This window comes from Phacochoerus africanus, chromosome 7, assembly GCF_016906955.1.
Source record: "Phacochoerus africanus isolate WHEZ1 chromosome 7, ROS_Pafr_v1, whole genome shotgun sequence".
In the NCBI taxonomy this organism is placed as follows: domain Eukaryota; kingdom Metazoa; phylum Chordata; class Mammalia; order Artiodactyla; family Suidae; genus Phacochoerus; species Phacochoerus africanus.
This window is the reverse complement of record NC_062550.1, coordinates 87,782,767-87,804,772: the sequence shown is the minus strand read 5'-3', so window position 1 is coordinate 87,804,772 and position 22,006 is coordinate 87,782,767. Positions and strand designations below refer to the sequence as shown.

The following is a 22,006-nucleotide window of genomic DNA, read 5'->3' as shown; positions in this document are numbered from 1 at the left end:
TGTGTTGTGACTAACAATTACACATTATGTCTTTCCCACCAAACCCTCAATAGATGGGGTGGTATACTGTTCCAGTTCTGTATCCTTAGCTCAGAGTTGACATCCAACAATCCTGTTACAAATGAGTGAACTCATTCTGTGCTTCTATCACAGAGAATTAAAATTTTGCTAAACATTTTATTTATTACAGCAAAAAATAAGAAGCAACTCATATATTACAAATTTTAGGAGGAACCTTTAGAAATGACAGTACATTTACATCCAAATGACTCTGACATTAGTAATAAATATGAAGCATCAACTATACTTAAAAAACATGGGAGTTCCCATCGTGGCGCAGTGGTTAACAAATCCGACTAGGAACCATGAGGTTGCGGGTTCGGTCCCTGCCCTTGCTCAGTGGGTTAAGGATCTGGCGTTGCTGTGAGCTGTGGTGTAGGTCACAGACCTGGCTCGGATCCCGTGTTGCTGTGGCTCTGGCGTAGGCTCGTGGCTGCAGCTCCAATTAGACCCCTAGCCTGGGAACCTCCATATGCCGTGGGAGCAGCCCAAGAAATAGCAAAAAGACAAAAAAAAAAAAAAATGAAGCATAAGCAGCAATATGGAAAGTATTTGTTAAACAATGCTAAATTTTTTAAAAAAATACAGTATATACGCTAGAATAGTAATTGGTTAGAAAAATTATGGAAAAAACCTAAGAGGAAAAAATTTTATTTTTTTTTTAAATTAAAAATTTTTTTCTCTTTTTTTGGCCACCCCTCAGTATATGGGGTTTCTGGGCCAAGGATCAGATCTGGGCCAGAGTTGTAACCTAAGCCACAGCCACAGCAACGCCAGATCCTTAACCCAGTGTGCCAGGCTGGGGATCAAACCTGTGTCCCAGTGCTCCCAAGATGCCGCTGATCCCACTGTGCCACAGCGGGAATTCTGAAAAACTTTTAAATACTGATAGCACTGTAAGAGGTTAGAGTCTGTTACAGTTGTATTAAAATATCCTTCCAAAGTTCTGAAATATTACACTACTTTTGCAACTTTAAAATAAAACATCAAAACATCGTAACATTAAAACAAAAAACATCAAGACATAAAACCTCAAAATGAATATATATCCTCCAAGAAACTGGCACTCTCCCACATTTACTTCTTTATCTTCCCATTAGACTACATGATGTTTGTGGAGGATGGGAATGGCCATACCTTGTTCAACACTATATCAATAGCATCTAACACAGTGCCTGGCACAGAACAGACACTCAACAGATGTTATTTAAATAAGTAAATAGATACTGTCTTAACTATGCAACATCTAATATTTATTTTAATTGCTGAAACTGAACGAGATGAGAATGAACTAGTTCCCCATTACCTGTTCTCTAGTAAAGTCAAAGGAGTACTCAGGAAAGTTGGGTAGCTGAGAAGGCCAAGGAACTTCTGGGCTTGTCTGAGTGGCCTGAGTGACACTGTGTTGTTTCTTCAGATCACACTTTCCACTGGTAAGCAGCACTGAGTCACTTCTGACATCTTCTTTCAAATCATTTTCAGTGTTAAACACGTAAGAATCTAATGAAATAAATAAAATGCTCAAATAACATTTCTACATAAATGTTCTAAGTTCTTAAGTTCTATTGTGAGAAACAAATTTAAAAATGAATGTCTCTATTATTATGAGACATTATGAAATAGGAAAACAATGAAGTCAATAAAACAAAAAGCTCATTCATTGAAAAGATGAACAAAATCAAAACCAAAGCTCATCTGTTGAAGACATGAATAAAATTGATAAAACCTTAGAGGGACCAAAAAAAAATTTAAAAAGGGAAAAAAATTACTAGAATCAGAAATGAAAGAAGGGACATTACTATCTATCGACCTAACAGAAATAAAAACTATAAAGGAATACTGTGAACAACTGTATGACAATAAATTAGATAAATGAAAAATTCCTGCAAAAACACAAGCTACCAAAACAAACAAACAAACAAACAAACAAACAAAACCAACACAAGCTACCAAAATAGACTCAGTAATGGAGTTCCCGTCCTGGCTCAGAGGTTAATGAACTGGACTAGTATCCATGAAGATGTGGGTTGGTGATTCCTAGCCTTGCTCAGTGGGTTAAGGATCCAGCATTGCAGTGAGCTGTGGTATAAGTTAGAGACGTGGCTTGGATGTGGTGTTGCTGTGGCCATGGCATAGGCTGGCATTACAGCTCCAATTTGACCCCTAGCCTGGGAACCTCCATATGCTGTGAGTGCAGTCCTAAAAAGACCAAAAAAAAAAAAAAAAGGACCCAATAAGAAAGAGACAGTCGTGGTGATTGTTGTACAACTATAAATGTAATAAAATTAATAATAAATACATATATAAATAAAAAGTAGAAAGAAGTAAATCCTCATGACCTTGAGAAAAAAAAAAAAGAGACAACATGAACAGGTAAAGTGATTAAATTGGGAATCAAAACAAACAAAAAACAAAAAAACTACCCACAAAGAAAATCCCAGGCCCACACTATTTCAATGGCAAGTTCTACCAAACATTTAAAGACTACCAAATCTTTACAAATTCCTCCAAAAAAACAGGCGGAACACTTCTTAACTCATTCTATAAAGCCAGTATTACCCTAATTCCATAGCCAAAGAAATCACAAGAAAACAAACTAAAATCAACATGCTTATAAATATGAACACAAAACCCCTCCCCAAAATATTAGCAGACTAAACCCAGCAATACATAAAAATAATTACATACCATGGCTAAGTGGGATTTATCCCAAGAATGCAAGGTTTATTTAACACTCAAAAATCAACTAATGTAACGCATCACATCAACAGAACAGAATATAACAAGAGCCGCACAGTCATCTCAACAGATGCAGAAAAAATTTCTCTTGACAAAATCCAACACTTTCTCATGATAAAAACACTTATAAAGCTCAATCTGATATAGGGCATTTTCAAAAAACCACAGCTAATACCATGCTTACTGGTAAAAGACTGGATGTTTTCCCCCTAAGATTGAGAATAAGATAAGAATGTTTGTTTTCAACACTTTTATTCAACAATGTCCTAGAGGTTCTAGCCAAGGCAGTTAGGCAACAAAAGGAAATAAAACGTATCCAGATTAGAAAGGAAGAAGTAAAACTATCTCTATTTACAGATGATGGGATCTTATATACAGGAAAAAAATAGGAATCCACTAAAAACTCTTAGAACTAATAATGTTTAACAAGATTACAGGATACAAGATCAACTGTCTTCCTAAACACTTGTAACGAATAATTCAAAATTAAATTAAGAAAACAGTTCCACTTAAAATGTTATCAAAAAGTGGAAGTCCGCTGGTGGCATAGAGGGTTAAGGATCTGGCAGTCACTGCTATGGCACAAGTTTGATCTCTGGCCCAGGAACTTCTGCATGCATGGGCATGCTCTCCCCAAAATAAATAAATAATAAAATAAATACATAAAATGTAATGAAAAAGAATAAAATACTTAGGAATAAATTTAATAAAATAAGTGTTAAATTTATGCTCTGAAAACACAAAGCATTGTTGAAGGAAATTAAAGATCTAAATAAACAGAGGGGGAAAATCCCATGTTCACCGATAGGAACAGATAATAATTCCTAAATGACCTACAGCTTTAACACAATTCCTATCAGAATTTAAGGAAGGAGTTCCCATTGTGGTGCACTGGAAACGAATCTGACTAGGAACCATGAGGTTGCAGGTTCAATCCCTGTCCTCGCTCAGTGGGTTAAGGATCTGGTGTTGCCGTCAGCTGTGGTGTATAGGTTGCACACACGGCTCAGATCCAATGTGGCTGTGGCTGTGGCATAGGCCAACGGCTACAGCTCCGATTCGAGCCCTAGCCTGGGAACCTGCACATGCCACAGGTACAGCCCTAAAAAAAAAAAAGGAATTTAAGGTGGCTTTTTTATAGAAATTAAAGAGCTGATTCTAAAACTCATAGGAATTGCAGAGGTCAAAACAACTTTGAAAAAGAACAAATGTTGTAGGACTCACACTTCTTGATTTAAAACCCACTCCAAATCAAGTTGGTAATCAAAAGATATACAGATAAATGAAATAAACCCATTCATCTATCTATATACCAAACCCACACACTAAATACAAAAATGAACTCAAATGGATCAAATATCTAAATTTAAGAGCCAAATATATAAAACTCTTAAAAGAAAACATGACTTCATGACTTGAGACTTACCAATGGAATTTTTACATATGACACCAAAAGGACAAAAGAAAACCAAAAAAAAAAAGAAAGAAAAAGAAAAAACAGACATATTTATCTTTACTAAAAATTTTTAAAAATGTGTTTCAAAGGATACTATCAAAAAAGTAAAAAGACAGCCCATAGGATGAGTAAATATTTTCAAATCATATATTTGATGAGACATTTATACAATATATAAAGAACTCTTACAACTCAAATATAAAAATATAAATAACCTATTTAAAAAAATAAGCAAAGCATGTGAAGGGACATATCTCTAAAAATACACAATTGGTCAAGAAAGATATGAAAAGATGTTTGAAAACATTAGCCATTAGGGAAGCATAGCTCAAAACCATAATGATATACAACTTAATGCCCACTAGAATAAGTATAATCAGATAATAAAAAAAAGCAGATAATCACATGCATTGGCAAATATGTGGAGAAGTTGGAATCCTCATAAACTGTAGTGGTCAACATGTGAGATGGTAGAGCCACTTTTGAAAAGCAGTTCCTTAAACGATTAAAAACAGAGTTACCAAGTCTCAATAATTCCATTCTTGGATATATACCCAAAGGAAATAAAAACATATACATATATACTTACAGTAGTATAACTCAAAATAGCCAAAAGGTAGAAATAACTCAAATTCATCAAGCAACGAATAAACAAAATGCAGTATGTCTATAGAATGACCTATCATTTGGCCACACAAAGGAATGAAGTACTGATACTCAAATTGATAAAACACGAATGAACCTTAAAAATATTATGCTTACATATTTCACTTACATGAAATGCCCAGAATAGGCAAATCCATAAAAAAAGAAAGCAAACCAGTGGGTGCTGGGAGTAACGTGGACAGCCTACTGGTACAGGTGGGTATTTTTGAGGGTGATGTAAATGTTCTACAAGTTGTCATGGTGACTACACCATTGCTGAGGATACCAAGTACCACTAATTGTACAATTTAATTGGTGCATGGTTTGGTATATGAACCAGATATGGAAAATGCTGTTATTAAAAATGACAAAAACAGGAGTTCCTGTCATGGTGCAGCGGAAATGAATCCGACCAGTATCCATGAGGATGTGGGTTCGATCCCTAGCCTTGCTCAGTGGGTTGGGGAATCTGGCATTGCTGTGAGCTGTGGTGCAGGTCGCAGATGCGGCTCAGATCCCGCATTGCTGTGGCTGTGGTGTGGGCCAGCAGCGGTAGCTCTGATTCAATCCCTAACCTACAAACCTCCATATGCTGTAGGTATGGCCCTAAAAAGCCAAAATAAAAAATAAAAAAATTTTAAAAAAGACAAAAACAAGGCAGGGAATATTTTTACATATCAAATATTTTTTCTTCTTTTTGGATCATATATAATCAGAGCAACTAGGTTGCAAGTGAACAGAAGCCCAAGTCAAATTTGCTTTTAAAAAACGAAATGTATTTATTTCTGTAACAGGGGAGTCCAAGTGCTAGTGCTTCAGCCATGGCCGGACATTGACATTCATATCACATCCTTTTTAGAACCTGACTCTCTCTACTTTTCAGGTTCAGTTTTCTTTTCTTCTGCGCTAGTTCGATCACATGATGGCAAAGGTATGGTGACTCCAAACAAGTGAGTTTTATAGTCTGTGACCCCCTTCTCTCAGTATCCTTTTCAATTCACACACACAAAAAGACCCAGAATGCTTGGCCTACAGTTCATTATCACTCACAGTGTCCCAGAGGCTTAAATGTTTTGAATGGCTTAGCTGGGCCCCATTCCCACTTTTGTGATAGGGCCATATGACTGTCAGGTGCACCAAAGTCAAATGGAACTGTCATGACAGAATGATAGTTCACCAAATCAAATTATATTGAGCAGATGAAAGAGTAGTAACTGCTCGACGTCCTTTTTCCCATTAAAAAAGATTCCCAGAAGGTATTAGCTAAGTCAAAGAACAAGAATATTTTTAAAGCTTTTATTCATATTGCTAATCACCCTCCATACAGCTCTATCAAGTTTACCCCTATTCTGTGTGTGTGTGTGTGTGTGTGTGTGTGTGTGTGTGTGCATGTGTGTGTACACAGAATAGTTCTATCTGCATGGATAAATGCCATCAGGTTGAGTTTTGGTCTGCTCTTGGGTTCATTATATTATAGTGAACTCAAATCAGAAACTACTTTTTACAATATTGTCCTATGTTATTTATGTTTTTAATAATATTAACTAGAAGAAAAAACTATAAAAACCATTTTAATCGTTCAGGTTAGCACACCACCCAGCTTTATGGTGACTGTAAGAAAAATCCTAAAGTACCTAGTCATGGAAAAGCTACATTCTCCACTCTTTCAACCTCAAAAAACTACTAACATCCCTAAAATTCTACTTGGTTAGTAATTTATAACGTACTTTTAGTTTTCAAACTTTTAGAGAAGCAAAAGTCTTCTTTTAAATGATGTCTTATATAGAACACTAATATGAATTAAAAAAAAAAAATGAGGAAAACAGAGGACCCAAGGCCCATTCTATTTAGCCTATTATCTTACTACTCTTGAGATCCTAAAAATAATGTAAAAAAACCCACCGGCCAAACAATTCTGAAACCCATTTTATTTGAATTACTGGGAGGTGGAATGAGGAGAGAAAAGGGAAGGAGAGAGATAGGGAAGGAAGAAATATGGGGAAAAGAAAAGAAGAAATGAGATAGAGAAGGAGGGAGGGGAGATAGCTGGGAGAGTGGAAGAGTAAGAGGAGGGAGGAAGGGAAAAAAGGAAGAGGGGATGTACATGAAATTAAAGATAAAGAAGGAGAGTTAACTGTGAGTCTGCTTCTGTTTTGCATATACACTCATTTGTAGAACTTTTCAGATTCCACATGGAAGTGAAATCATATACTATTTCTCTTTCTCTGACTTACTTTACTGAGCTTAACAATCTAAGTCCATTTATGTAGCTGTAAAATGTAAATTCCTTTTTTTACAGCTGAGTAATATTCCATTGTGTTCATGTACCACATCTTCTTCCCTTCATTTGCTGATGGGCATTAGTGTTGCTTCCATATCCCGGCTATTGTAAACAGTGATGCTCTGAACAGAAACGGGCTCACAGACACAGAAAACAAACTAGTGGTTACCAAAAAGGGAGAGGGAAGCAGGGAGGGGCAAATCAGAAGTATAAGATTAAGAGATACAAACTACCAGGCATAAAATAAACAACAAGGATACACAGTATATAGCACAGGGAATTATAGCCAAAGGAGTGTAATCTGTAAAAATACTGAATCGTTATGCTATACACTTGAAACTAATATAATATTATCAACTATGATTTTTAAAAAGAGGGCAAGATAAGTAGAGAAGAAGAGGGAGGAAGGGAAAAGGAAAAGAGAAGGGAGGGAGTGGGGAAGACAAGGCAGGAAGAGGAAAGTGAAAAAATGGAAGGGCTAGCTAGGGAGGGGAAAGGAGAAAACCTGTGAATGATAGGGATGAGTGGAGTCTCTATCACAGAAAGATATATTTCCTTTTATTTACTTTAAAAGAGCATCTTTCTAGTTTTCAGAACAAATTTTAATGAACAAGTCCATGCCCCTCATGGATGAAACTGCATCTTACAGCAATATATACTTTTTCCTTAACACAGGCTCTGCCATTCAACTTGTCTAAAATCTCTTCATTTGAAAATGGAGGTGATAAGAATACTTGCTTTAATATCCTCAAAGGATTATGGTAAGAATTAATATTTAAGGTAAAAGAACTTTATAAACTGGAATGCATTATTCAAATATCAATTGCTATTAGTACCAGAGTAGGTGTTTGACAAATATCTTACTTTAAATTCAGAATTTTTTTTGTTTTTTGGGGGGTTTTTTGTCTTTTTTTTTTTTGTCTTTTTGTCTTTTTTTTTTAGGGCTGAACCAGCAGCATATGGAGGTTCCCAGGCTAGGGGTCTAATCGGGAACTATAGCCGGAGGCCTACACCACAGCCACAGCAATGCCAGATCCAGGCTGCACCTATGACCTACACCACAGCTCACCGCAACGCTGGATCCTTAACCCACTGAGCAAGGCCAGAGATCAAACCTGCAACCTCATGGTTCCTAGTCGGGTTCATTTCCACTGTTCCACGATGGGAACTTCCAAATCTAGGTTTCGATAGTTCTGTTTACTCAAATGGAAGATGTCTATTCATTTGTCTTCTCCGAGTGTCTTATGGGTACTCTTCTGAGTTTAAGTGTTACACTTTTTTTAGGTTTAGCAATTTAAAAACTCTTCCCTCATTCCCAGTTAGGAAGTTTTATAGCAATGATCCTAAGGGGGTATATGGCAAAGACCTACTCATCATAAACCTTTAAACAGATAATGCCCCCCCCAACAATCTGATATAATCTATTGATGGAGGTAGCCCCTCACAACCCTTTTGCTGGGAACTAAGGCCATAATGGCTGCTGTTGCAGATGGGAGTATGCCAGGCCCTAGACGTGTCAGGTGGAAAACATGCTGAGAGATAGTACACTACTACTAAAAGTAATTAACAATAGATGGTATAGTGTGTGTGTGTGTGTGTGTGTGTGTGTGTATAGGCCAGTGATCGAACCCACATCCTCCTGGATACTAGGTGGATTCATTTCCACTGAGCCACAAAAGGAACTCCTGAAATAAACTGTCTTAAATTTTGTACAATGCTAATATCCTGAATAACACAACCAACTTCTCATCATCTCAATGAGCTTTTGAAAGACACATCAACAACTTACATATATTAAGTGCTGCTGTTTAAATTCAAATAATACTGTGAGGTTTTTTTTTTTTTTTGTCTTTTTGCTATTTCTTTGGCCGCTCCCGTGGCATATGGAGGTTCCCAGGCTAGGGGTCTAATCGGAGCTGTAGCCACCGGCCTACGCCAGAGCCACAGCAACGCGGGATCCGAGCCGCGTCTGCAACCTACACCACAGCTCACGGCAATGCCAGATCCTTAACCCACTGTGCAAGGGCAGGGACCGAACCCGAAACCTCATGGTTGCCAGTTGGATTCGTTAACCACTGCGCCACGATGGGAACTCCAATATTGTGAGTTTTAATGCCATTTAAAAAAAAATCTAGTATGTGCTTTTTCCTCCATTTCATCACTACCTACACTGCTTTGATGAAAAGTGTCACTGTAAAAACATTAAGTCAAATGTATTCCTAAAAACGTAGAACATTTAATAAGGACTGGAACCTTTCAAAAATGTAAGAAATAAAGTATATAAATATGTGACGTGCTGAAAAAATAAAAATGGATATTATCTTGCCTGATTAGGGTAGAATGGTAATTCAGATGTGGTTTTTTTTCAACCCATACAACTTTAAAGACAAATTCAAATGCAATTTCCATACTGAAATGATCTTCATGCAAATATATGCTCTAGCTGGACCAGTGATTTACTTTTGCCTTTAGCTACCACATTAAAATACAGTTACAATTGGCAAAATATGTACTTGACTAACTGTAAAATACAGATAAGAAACATAGGGGAAAATACAGAGAAAAAATTTGCAAAACACCTTGATTTTAAATTAGTTTTTACTCATCAAATTGATGTATAATTCTGTATTTCTCCAAATATATGTATGCAAATGGATATTTTTCTTCAAGCATTATAAACCTCTCACTTAAAACAGTATTTGTGGAGTTCCCATTGTGATAGCCGAAACAAATCTGACTAGGATCCATGAGGACGCAAGTTCGATCCCTGGCCTTGCTCAGTGGGTTAAGGATCTGGTGTTGCCGTGAGCTGTGGTGTAGGGTGCAGATGTGGCTTGGATCTGGCATTGCTGTGGCTGTGGCGTAGGCCGGCGGCTATAGCTCTGATTCGACCCCTAGCCTGGGAACCTTCATATGCCTCAGGTGTGGCCCTAAAAAGCAAAAAAGAAAATGAAAAAAATTAAAAATAAAACAATATTTGTTTTAGCTTTCTTTAGTAAACAATAATTAAACTCACTCAGTTTTCAATAAATCCCCAAGAATTATTCCGAGGATTGTTTTGTTTTTTTATCTGTTTGTTTGTTTGTTTTTTTTGCCATTTCTTGGGCCGCTGCTGCGGCACTTGGAGGGTCCCAGGCTAGGGGTCGAATCGGAGCTGTAGCTGCCAGCCCACGCCAGAGCCACAGCAACGCAGGACCCGGATCCGAGCCGCGTCTGCGACCTACACCACAGCTCACGGCAACGCCAGAACCTTGACCCACTGAGCAAGGGCAGGGATCGAACCGCAACCTCATGGTTCCTAGTCGGATTCGTTAACCACTGTGCCACGCACGACGGGAACTCCACGAGGATTGTTTTAAATTTTGTCAAATACAGTATTTTATTTTCTGCTACATCCTGTATTAATAACAAACTTTACTGAACTGAAATCAAAGAAATGGCCTGCATGAACTTTATGTTTTGAAATTTGTTGATATTTTGAGATGGAATAAACAGAGAAGTTCACAAGCATCTGAAATACCATGTCTACTGAATTCAAATATATATATGTATATATACTTGTACTCTGAGAGACATGATTGAAGTATCTCATTATGATATGATTCCATTTCTCTTTATTTCAAACAGGTTTGACATATTTTTCAGCTACATTGTTAGATAGATACAGGTTTATGAGTGAGCTACGTCTGGGGGGAAGTTTTATCAATATTAAGTCACTCTGAAGCCAATGCCTTTAATAAGCACCTCAAACAAGAAGATGCCCTAATGGCAAATTAGCATATGAAAAGATGTTGTACATCACATGTCATTAGGGACATGCAAATTAAATCAGCAGCAGGCCACTACACACCTATTCTGAATGGCCAAATCTTACCATTTGCGTGAGGATATTAATTATTAAAAGTCTCACCTTCAACATCAGCTATATTATTAATTCATTTTATTAGGGTTTTTTTTTTTGGGGGGGGGTGCTTTTTAGGGCCTCACCTGTGGCATATGGAAGTTCCCAGGCTAGGGGACAAACTGGACCTGCAGATGCTGGCCTACACCACAGCCACAGCAATGTGGGATCTGAAACATATCTGCAACCTACACCACAGCTCATGGGAACATCAGATTCTTAACCCACTGAGTGAGGCCAGGAGTCAAACTCATGCATACATCCTCATGGAAACTAGCTGGGTTCATAACTTGCTGAGGCACAGTGGGAACTCCTATATTGATTTTGAAGTAGGCATTTTACTATTTATTTTGGTCATCCACCATCAGAATTCCTTTTTATATTTGGGGGATTTCATACTTTGGCGGGAAGTAAAATTTGCTTCTTTCAATAAATGTTGGAAAATACTACTCAATTTTCGGTATTCTTCTCCATATATGTGACCTAGATATTGCCCAACTGCAATCGTCCTAAATTTCCCTCAGACACTAATGACAAAAGAAGGGAAGAAAGAGAAGTGAACGTCTTCTCTTTCTGGGGACAGCAGCAGTGACAGTAACTGCAAGGTCAAGGTCCTAATACAAAAGTTGAAATAGCATTGGCTGCAGCAGTTGCAGTTTTAAAGTTCAACTTACAGATCAATAATGTCAGTAAAATTGTAAAATCAACTGTCCAGTGGCAGGCAGCCTTTCCCATCACATCATATTACACTGCATGTTGGTTTGGAGGCATGGAACATGGAAGGTAAGCTTTGAGCCTGGCTCCGCAGATCCCCCATGGTTCTAAAATGATACTTTTATTTATTTATTTACTTATTTATAATTAAAGTATAATTGACTTAAAATTATTTTAGTTTCAAGTATACAACACAGTGATTCAATATTTTTATATATTATAAAATGATCGTAAGTGTAGTTACCATATGTCACCACACAAAGTTATAGTATTATTGACTTTATTCTCTATGCTATACATTACATACCCATGACATTTATTTGATATCTTCAAATTTGTACCTCTTAATCTCCTTCACCTATTTCACTCATGCCCCAAACCCCTTCCCCTCTGGCAACCACCTGTTTGTTCTCCTGTATATATGAGTCTGTTTCTGTTCTATATTTGTTCATTTGTTTTTTAAAACTATGATTTTATTTTTTAACAGCTTTGTTAGAAAATAATTGCAAGCCTCACTCATCCATTTAAAACGTACAATTCCAGGAGTTCCCGTCGTGGCTCAGTGGTTAATGAATCTGACTAGGAACCATGAGGTTGCGGGTTTGATCCCTGGCCTTGCCCAGTGGGTTAAGGATCTGGCGTTGCCATGAGCTGTGGTGTAGGTTGCAGATGTGGTTCAGATCTGGCGTTGCTCTGGCTCTGGCGTAGGCCAGTGGCTACACCTCCGATTCGACCCCTAGCCTGGGAACCTCCATATGCTGCAGAAGCAGTCCAAGAAATGGTAAAAAGACATAAATAAATAAATAAATAAAAGCTCCTTTTTCTATTCAATTAGCTAGGGTGTTTCTCACTTAGAATCATGAATGTGCCTGGTACTGTTTTCTTCAAATGGCTGAGAATTCTTGGATGTATGTTTATCCCAATTTCTTATCTATGGATGTTACTTCTACTTGCCATATTTGATATCGAGTGATAGGGGGAAGAAGAGGTTGTGCTGCTGGGTGAGCACAGTTTGTCAACTGGATATGGAATCATTCCTTTCCTGTGACCTAACTGGTACAGAATTTACCCTCAATATTTTAGTCTGTATGTGAACCACACACTAATGCCTGCCACTTAGTAAGAGCACTGGGAAGGGTTTAAAAAAAAAGTGCCTAGATTATTCACCCTATTGCCTCAGAGATCCATTCTAATCTCAGCATCCTGTTGGGAAGATTTCTCCTGTTTTGGAGAAGTAGTTGTCCTGGACCCTTTTAGCATCCCCCCTCTCACCTTTTCACAGGGGTGAAAGCTATGACTTAGCTGATTAATGAGTTTAGAAAAAGGAACTGTGTGTGTGTGTGTGTGTGTGTGTGAGAGAGAGAGAGAGATTCAGTCTGTACTCACTTTCGTATAGACCTGGTTGGTATAAAGGGTGTATTCCATTCTGTTCTGCTTTCTGTACATGACAGACCTGCAGTTTGGGATCCTTTTTTTTTTTTTTTTTTGGTCTTTTTGCTTCTTTTAGAGCCACACCTGTGGCACATGGCGATTCCAGGCTAGGGGGTCTATCTAATCAGAGCTACAGCTGCTGGCCTACACCACGGCCACAGCAAGGCCAGATCTGAGCTGCGTCTGCGACCTATACCACAGCTCACTGCAACACCAGATCCTTCACCCATTGAGCAAGGCCAGGGGTCGAACACACAACCTCGTGGTTCCTAGTCGGTTTCGTTTCCACTGAGCCAGGATGAGAACTCCAATTTGGGGATCTTAAGCATTTGGAAGCAAGAGACATACAGCAAACCTGTCTTCTCACGCCTAAGCAAGCTTCACCTGAGTTTTTATCAGTAACGAAGCTGACATTTTGATCTCTGTAGTCCTGATTCTATGTTTGCTCTAGTTGGTCCCCAACTCCAGAAAGGCTCTTCAATCAAGAGATTTCCCACAAACTGCTCCTATGTCAGCAATAGCCCTCTTTTTCATTGACTTATGATGACAGATTTTTCTGGTTTGCCTCTTTGATTTGCTCTCTGATTGCATTCTTTTAAGAATTTCTGACCCACTAACAGTACTGTTATAACTTTATTCTTCTTTTTAAAATATTTTATGTCACTTCATGAGGTTTTGATAGGAGATAAAACAGACACCTGTATCAGTCCATCACATTTCACCATCAAGTAGCTGCTAACAAAATGAGGACTAGAACACCTAAATCTACCAACTCAAGCTCCTTTCACTACTCCACCCTAATTTATTAGACATAGTATTTATATTAGGGACCTTAAAAATCATGTTAATGTGGAGATACAAACACTAAGGCAGAATTAAATACATAGCAATATACTACAAGTAACTATTGCGTGGTTAAGTACTCAAAATTTTAAGACGTCATATCATGTTATAGAGAAGGGTTCACTGAAAACAAGAAGCTTGAGATAACCCTGGAAGGAAATGAACAATTTCAATGAGAAATAACAAAGGAAATAAGAACATGAAAATAAAAACATACAAGACAAAATGCCATTACGGGGAATAAGCAAGGTTGGTTGAGTGTACATTAAAACATAGTGGAAATAAAGCTAAGAGACTAAGAGACCCAAGTAAGAGCAAGAGACGTTTAAGACGATTAAAGCCCCTCTCACTTTCATTCAAGACATTTGTAGGACACTAAATCAACCAGAGATGAGTATGTCAGAGGTAGACGTTCACACATGGATGATATTTTATCATAGTGTACTGAAACTGTCCCTCAATCATCTACTACATAGGTACATACATGTAAAATAGTACATAAAAAGTATGAGTACAAAGAAACAACCAGAATGTAAAGATTTCACATTTCAGTAGGTGCTAATTAAAACTGTTTTCATATATACCTCTGATATGAAAAGAGCCATCGTCATTTCTCTCTACCACAAGATGATCAATATGAACAGTTACAGGAGCTGGTTCAAGGGATATTGTACTACTGCGAGGACTGTCATCCTGCAGCAAAGAGAAATAGTATTGGCATATTGTTATTAAAATACAAAACATTAATCACTTTCAATTAATCATTTTCTTAAACATTACTTTAGCCAGTAGTATTTTTAATGAGTTAGAAATACATGGAGTTCCCGTCGTGGCGCAGTGGTTAACGAATCCGACTAGGAACCATGAGGTTACGGGTTCGGTCCCTGCCCTTGCTCAGTGGGTTAACGATCCGGCGTTGCCGTGAGCTGTGGTGTAGGTTGCAGACGCGGCTCGGATCCCGCGTTGCTGTGGCTCTGGCGTAGGCCGGTGGCTACAGCTCCGATTTGACTCCTAGCCTGGGAACCTCCATATGCCGCAGGAGCGGCCCAAGAAATAGCAAAAAAAGCCAAAAAAAAAAGCCAAAAAAAAAAGCAATACATCTTTACATGCTTTAGTTGATACAACGAGAAACTTCCCATTATATTTTGATATTTTCTAATTTCTAAGAAGAATCTCTACATCACTCAACACAAAGACCAATTAAGTTCATATTCTTAGACAGGAATCAAAGTCCAGATAGGAAAAGTGAACACTTACAAAATGAAAATATAAAAGTATTTGTTAACATACCTTTAAATTTATTTTTGTGTTAGAAACTTGTATCTTCATTGGCATCACTGTTGCAACAGTTTCATCCTCCAAAAAATGCTGAATATTCATAAGAGAAGATGTAAGAAACTCAGTACTAAAATTTTCTATATGGCACTGCAGAAATCCATTTTTTTCTGCAAGCAAAGAGTGTATTACAGCACCAGGTCCACTTTCAAATCTCAGAGTAATCTCAGGAGAGGATTTAGAATGAATTGCAGCTTTATGATCTGAACCTATGAAAAAAGAACAAATAAAAGTCATAACTTTGTAGCACTAATCAAAAACATCACTCTCAATTTATTTGCCATGAAGAGGTTACGGTCACTTTGTACAATGTTAAAGCAATAACAGATTTAAGTTTTAATATTTGCTCTTAAATTAAATGATATTGGAGTTCCTGTCGTGGCGCAGTGGTTAACGAATCCGACTAGGAACCATGAGCTTGTGGGTTCGATTCCTGGCCTTGCTCAGTGGGTTAAGGATCCGGCGTTGCCGTGAGCTATGGTGTGGGTTGCAGACACATCTCGGATCCCGTGTTGCTGTGGCTCTGGCATAGGCCGGTGGCTATGGCTCCGATTTGACTCCTAGCCTGGGAACCTCCATATGCCACGGGAGGGGTCCAAGAAATAGCAAAAAGACAAAAAAAAAAAGACAAAAAAAAGGATATTTACAGTACATATACAATACATACCCAACCCTAATTCACTTTTTTTTTCCTGGCTGCACCCATGGCATACAGAAGTTCCCTGGCCAGGGACTGAACCTGAGACACAGGAGTAACCCAAGCCATAGCAGTGACAATGACGAGTCCTTAATTGCCAGGCCACCAGAGAATGTCTAATTTCTTTCCTTTTTTTTTAATGGCTGCAACTGAGGCATATGGAAAGTTTCCAGCCCAGGGACTGAATCCAAGCCACAGCGGCAACCTACACCACAGCTGTGGCAACGTTAGATCCTTTCACTTACTGAGCTGCGCTGGGGATTAAACCCATGTTGCTGCAACAACCCAAGCCACTGCAGTCGGATTCTTAACCCACTGTGCCAAAACAGGAATCCTCTAATTTTTATTTTTAAAGAGAACTTTCTACCGCAACAATGCTATCTTGTCTATATTTTTATATATTTTAAAGTTTTTTTGGTAATACCAAAAAACATAACTTGATATCTGAGACATGATGCATAACTCAGATGTTTTGAATGTGTCTGAGTATTTACCTATCTATATGCTTATAATGGACAACTGTGATTAAGAAACAGTCATGGCACTTAAAGTGACTCAAGCCATTTCTCAAAGTGATAAAAGCCTGAAGTTTTACACATTCTTCATTAAAATCGGGCCCTTAAATAAATGGAAAGGTAAACAGAAAAGATCTCATTAAAAATCTTTCTATTAAAAGACAATTTAAAACTACAATTATAGGAAAAGAAATATATTTATATTATTTTTTAGGCTGTGGCCTTGTTTCAAAAAAGAATTTGAAGTGGCTTACAAGTATTTATTACTTGAGTTCAAATTATTTTTTTAAATTTCAATAAAGCACTCATAGAATATCTTTAAAAATAAAAGTTCCTAGGGCAACTACTTAAGTGAAATTGCCCTACCACTATTTTGTTTATTTTATGTTACCTAACTCCAAAAAGACTAGGAAGCAACATGCACATGGCATAATCAAATTTAAAAAAAAAGTAGAGAATGGAAAAGTAAAGATAGGTAGTAAGACTAACTCAAAATACATGATTTAAATTTCTGTACCAAAGATAGACCAAAAATAGCTTCCTAGTGGCAAAGAGAAAAATATCAGCTTCACAAGCCTTAAAACCTATGAGTTAAAAACAAACTAACTGTTCTGGAAAGGCAAAGCTGTTTCAGTCAATGAGGTTCAAAGTAATCTGTACCACGGGCTCTCATAAGAACCTACTAATTAAATTCATGATGAAAAGACGTTTATTTTCCCTCATTCTGGGTGTGAACACTTTAGTCTTAACAGAAGTCAAATGCATACATATTTATAAAAGGAGAATGGTGAAAGAAACTAAATATAAATATATTTAGCACCAAGGACTGATCTCCGTACACAACTTAGAGGTTATTTTTAAAACTTTTATTTCAGATACAAAATGATATTTAATTAATGTTAGCAGTACTTATAATATTTAAAATACACAGTATAGATACTAGAAGAGTTCTAATAGACTCCCAAATAATTCTTTAAACTATTAAGAACTCAGATATATTTACTTTTTTAAATAGATGGCAAAAGAAATGGCCACAAGTTGATAACGGCTAGTGTTTTTTCCTGTAGCAAGAAAAACAAGAGTTAACTAACTTGTTTAGGCGTTCCTATTGTGGCTAAATGGTAACCACTTGCAAAAGAGAACTACTTTTAAAATTGACTGGTTGCAGTGTTCCCCTCAAGGCTCAGTGGTAATGAACCCAACTAGTATCCATAAGGATGTGTGTTCCAATCCCTGGCCCCACTCAGTGGGTTAAGGATCTGGCATTGCAGAGAGCTGTGGTCTAGGTTGCAGACGTGGCTCGGATGCTGTGTTGCTGTGACTGTGGCATAGGCCAGCAGCTGTAGCTCCAATTCGACCCCTAGCCTGGGAATTTCCATATGCCACGGTGAGGCCCTAAAAAGAACAACAACAAAAAAGCCAAAACAAAACAAAACAAAAAGCTTGTTTAACAGGAAGAGCAATTCAAAACAAACGATTTGGTAAATGTGATTTTATTTTGCCTTTTATCTCTATTACATCTATATATGTCTATCTATACACACACATACACACACATAAACACTCATAATCCAGGAAGCTGAGAGCCATAAATAATTTCAAACAAAATATTTAGAGTGGAGAAAAAACAAAATTTTCATTAGTCAAAAACCACTCCTCTCTGCTACCTATTATGCCATGAAACTTTTATTAAGGTCTTCCTAAGAAATGAATCCAAAATTCATACATTATAGAAAAACAAAAGCAAAAACAACTTGGCAATTTTAATTATTCATGTCGAAGTGATAGTGTATCTACAATTTATACCATAGACCAAATACAACCCTTCTTCATAAGGCTTATTCATATTTTAAATGTTCAAGCTAAACTGTTTTTTTCCCCTTTTTCCCTTTCCGTTTCCTTTTCTTCTTCTTTTTTTTTTTTTTTTTTGTCTTTTTAGGGACATACCCATGGCAAATGGAAGTTCCAAGACTAAGGTTTGAATTGGAGCTGCAGGTGCCAGCCTATGCCACAGCCATAGCAACACAGGATCTGAACCACGTCTGCGACCTACACCACAGCTCACCACAACACTGGATCCCTAACCCACTGAGCGACGCCAGGGACCAAACCCGCAACTCTGTGTATACTAGTTGGGTTCATTACTGCTATTCAGGAACTCCTATTTTGTTTATTTTTAACAACTGAGACAGTTGCAAAAAAAACCCAAGGTATTAGAACTGACTTTATAATCCACTTACATAAAGCATTTCAAAATGACTTCTTCAATGCAGAACATGAAACTAATAGGATGTGGTAATAAGTGGGCTATAAAGAGAAGTAAAAAAACTGCAAGAAAATTGTTTGGATTGGTTATAGACTAGGGTCTAGCTTTTGAAGTTTTACATTCAGTCTTTTTTTGTTGTTTGTCTACTACAAAACTTTTCTTATTGTATACTTAGCTTCCTCCATTTTGTATGCTACTGGGATTTACACTTGCTAATATGAAATTCTTGAGTTTTCTTTAGCAGATACGCTGTAAACTGCAAGGCCTACACACAGAAAAAAAGCCAGGAGCCAATTGTTTTCTATGATGCTGGCTTATAGACAAATGGCACATTTACCTGCAATTCCCAGGATGTGAGGTGATAGCATACTTATTTGATATCATGCAGGACTGTATGTATTTCAACATATTATATGTCAGATATAACATTCTGTGTATATAGCAAAGAAAAATATTACAGCTCAGTGACTTTTTAAAAGATTTAAAAAACTGAACATTGCCATTTAAATTTCTTGGTATAACTACTTTAATAATAAATTCATTTATTTAAATGACTGAAAAGCATGAGTGTTAATTCCATATAAACTCTGAGAAAGGGGTGGTTTAATGCTGTATTCCTCGTTATACACTGCATGTTCTGTTGCGCATATCCTTCTATGTCTAAGTGAATGTGTTGATCTTAGAATGAAAAAGCACAAGAACAGCATACACAATTCTTCCCAATACCAAGTATCGCACCAGACTCAGGAAATACTTGCTTGTAAGCAAGATAATGGGATCGAGAAATTGACACTTATTCTAGTGTGGAACTAAGTTTGATCTTTTAGGAATACTTTATCATTCTTTTCAAACAAAAAAGATCTTAGTTTTCTAAGACCTATCATCTTAAAGAATGGGAAGACTGAAAATGTAAAAGATGGAACTTAACAGAGACAAAAAGAAATCAGAGAATATCTCTTCAACAGACTGTCTTTGTAATAAGTTAAAGCACTTTGTGGAAACATGGTAATCTAAAAGAAGAACTGTCTTAGATTATCATCAATAAATGTCATTTTGCTTGAATTCATTTATATCAAAGGTAGAACTGGTGAAGAGTCATATGCACAAAAAACAAGTTTAAATAACTATAAAGGCTTACCTACTGGACGATTACAAAGGTAATGCCGTAGACTGATATTGCCTAACTGGTCTGGTGTCACTTGGTCCACTTGAAGACAGATTTCCGTATCTTCCCCTCGGATGTCAATTTCCCCATTAACACCAGTAATTTTAAACACCACAACTGACATCTAATAATGATTGTATAAATGACATTAGTATAACAAATAATTCAAAACAAAACTTAGGAAATAACACAGGAAACTACAATTACCTCTAAAAATATAACTGACTTAAGAAACCAAAAATATATTTGTGACCACAGAACGTGATTATTACATTATAGCGATAAATTTCCACCTCCTTTCTTCCTTTTCAGAAAGTCAAGAGAATTTTTTTTAGGTAACAAAGATTAATTATATGATATTTCTGTGTGAAATTATTTTCACTAAAAGTTGAACATATTTTCTAGGTCTTTTGTAGACAGCCCATCATAAGGACTAACTACTATCCTTACTATCAAACTTTTCCAAAGAATATTTAAACTGAATTAAAGGTAAAATATAAAAGAACGGAAAAAAGAAAGATATAACCTTGCCTCCTCAATACAATTAAAAACAAATTTAGAAAAGTGAAATTCAGAGGAAAACAATTGAGCAAGAAGAGGGAAGACAAGTTTTTCACGAGTTCCTCAGAAAGAGCAAAGTAAATCACCATCTAGGTCAACCCATTTTATACAGTAATGTCTTAAAATGTGTACTCATTGAATACGAGATAAAGTTGAGGGCACTTCTCTGCACAGACTATCTCTGAAATGATTACCAGGTCATCATGACTCTCTTGAGCACCCTCTGAGTTTGTACTGATGGCATCTGGAGAGGTTTCACCGTAATTCTGCAGGTTTACACTGGCATTTGCTCTCTCTGCTGGGCTCTGGTAATTTATAGTTGAGTTCTTTTTAATACCTGAAATAATATAAAAATAAACTAATAAATTAAAATCAGTTTATACATGAGCCAACAATGTTACTATTATCTGACCAAAATGGACTATTTCTTCAACTCTTTCTCAAAAACAGCCTTGTGACAATAAGCAAAGAAAAATTAAATCGTAGGTAGCAAATGTGAAGAAATAACCTCCCACAATAAAATGTTAGTGATACTAAACCCTAAAACAGTACCAACAGAAATCTACCACAGCTGACCACAGCCTGTGTTTTCCCCACTGCAGATGTGGTACTGGCATTACTAGCTGGTTCCTGGTCATCTTTGTCTCCTACTCTATCCTATATTCAAAGGTCCCAGTCTGACCACTTCATTTCCCTTTTCAGTATCCCACAGTTTTTCTACATAAAGTTTAATGTGACTATTGTCAGTGTGATTGGTCTCCATCCTTATCAAACTGCCTGAATTTCAGTGTGCCATACTTGAATATTTCTCTAAGTCTGTAGTAAAAGAATTTTTAAAAGATTCTGTGTCCATAACAAATCAACATTAAAAAAAAAAAAAAACATAAAAAAGAACTACTGAAATGAGGGAATTCCCTTCATGTCTCAGTGGTAACAAACCTGACTAGCATCCATGAGGACACAGGTTCAATCCCTGACCTTGCTCAGTGGGTTAAGTATCCAGCATTGCCATGAGCTATGGTGTAGGTTGCAGATGTGGCTCAGATCCTGTGTTGCTGTGGCTGTGGCTGTGGCCAGAAGCTGTGGCTCTGATTTGCCCTCTAGCCTGGGAACTCCCCTATGCTGCACCCCTTTTAAAAAAAAAAAAAAAAAAAAAAGGATCACTGAAATGAAAATTAATCTAGAAAAATTAAAAGAGTCAAAGACACAATACAAAGCCTCAATTTTTTTCATTCCAATCTTGTGTGGATTCTGACACATAAAAAAAAAAAAAAAAGCTAATAATCCTGGAAATGATTTCAAGGATTAATTAACCAAATGACAGAAACAATAAAGTTAGTCTTTCACTACATCCTTTTGCTTAAGCGATAGTGTTTTACAAAACTTTTCTTTTAGTG

The 22,006-nt window shown here is 37.0% G+C and overlaps 1 protein-coding gene across 4 annotated transcripts in view; it reads right to left on the bottom strand.

The window, feature by feature from the left end:
- The window catches only part of BLTP3B (bridge-like lipid transfer protein family member 3B), a 105,611-nt gene that overhangs the window by 5,723 nt on the left and 77,882 nt on the right, over window positions 1-22,006 (bottom strand). For 3 of the 4 annotated variants that reach the window (XM_047788205.1, XM_047788206.1, XM_047788207.1), the window contains 5 exons: window positions 20,804-20,946; window positions 20,022-20,172; window positions 15,361-15,614; window positions 14,655-14,763; window positions 1,367-1,560 (listed from right to left, as the gene is read on the bottom strand). In XM_047788205.1, the coding sequence (XP_047644161.1) occupies window positions 1,367-1,560; window positions 14,655-14,763; window positions 15,361-15,614; window positions 20,022-20,172; window positions 20,804-20,946 (851 nt within the window). Of the gene's footprint in view, window positions 1-1,366; window positions 1,561-4,660; window positions 4,752-14,654; window positions 14,764-15,360; window positions 15,615-20,021; window positions 20,173-20,803; window positions 20,947-22,006 lie in introns of those variants that run through there. The other variant, XR_007135932.1, reaches the window with a different exon arrangement.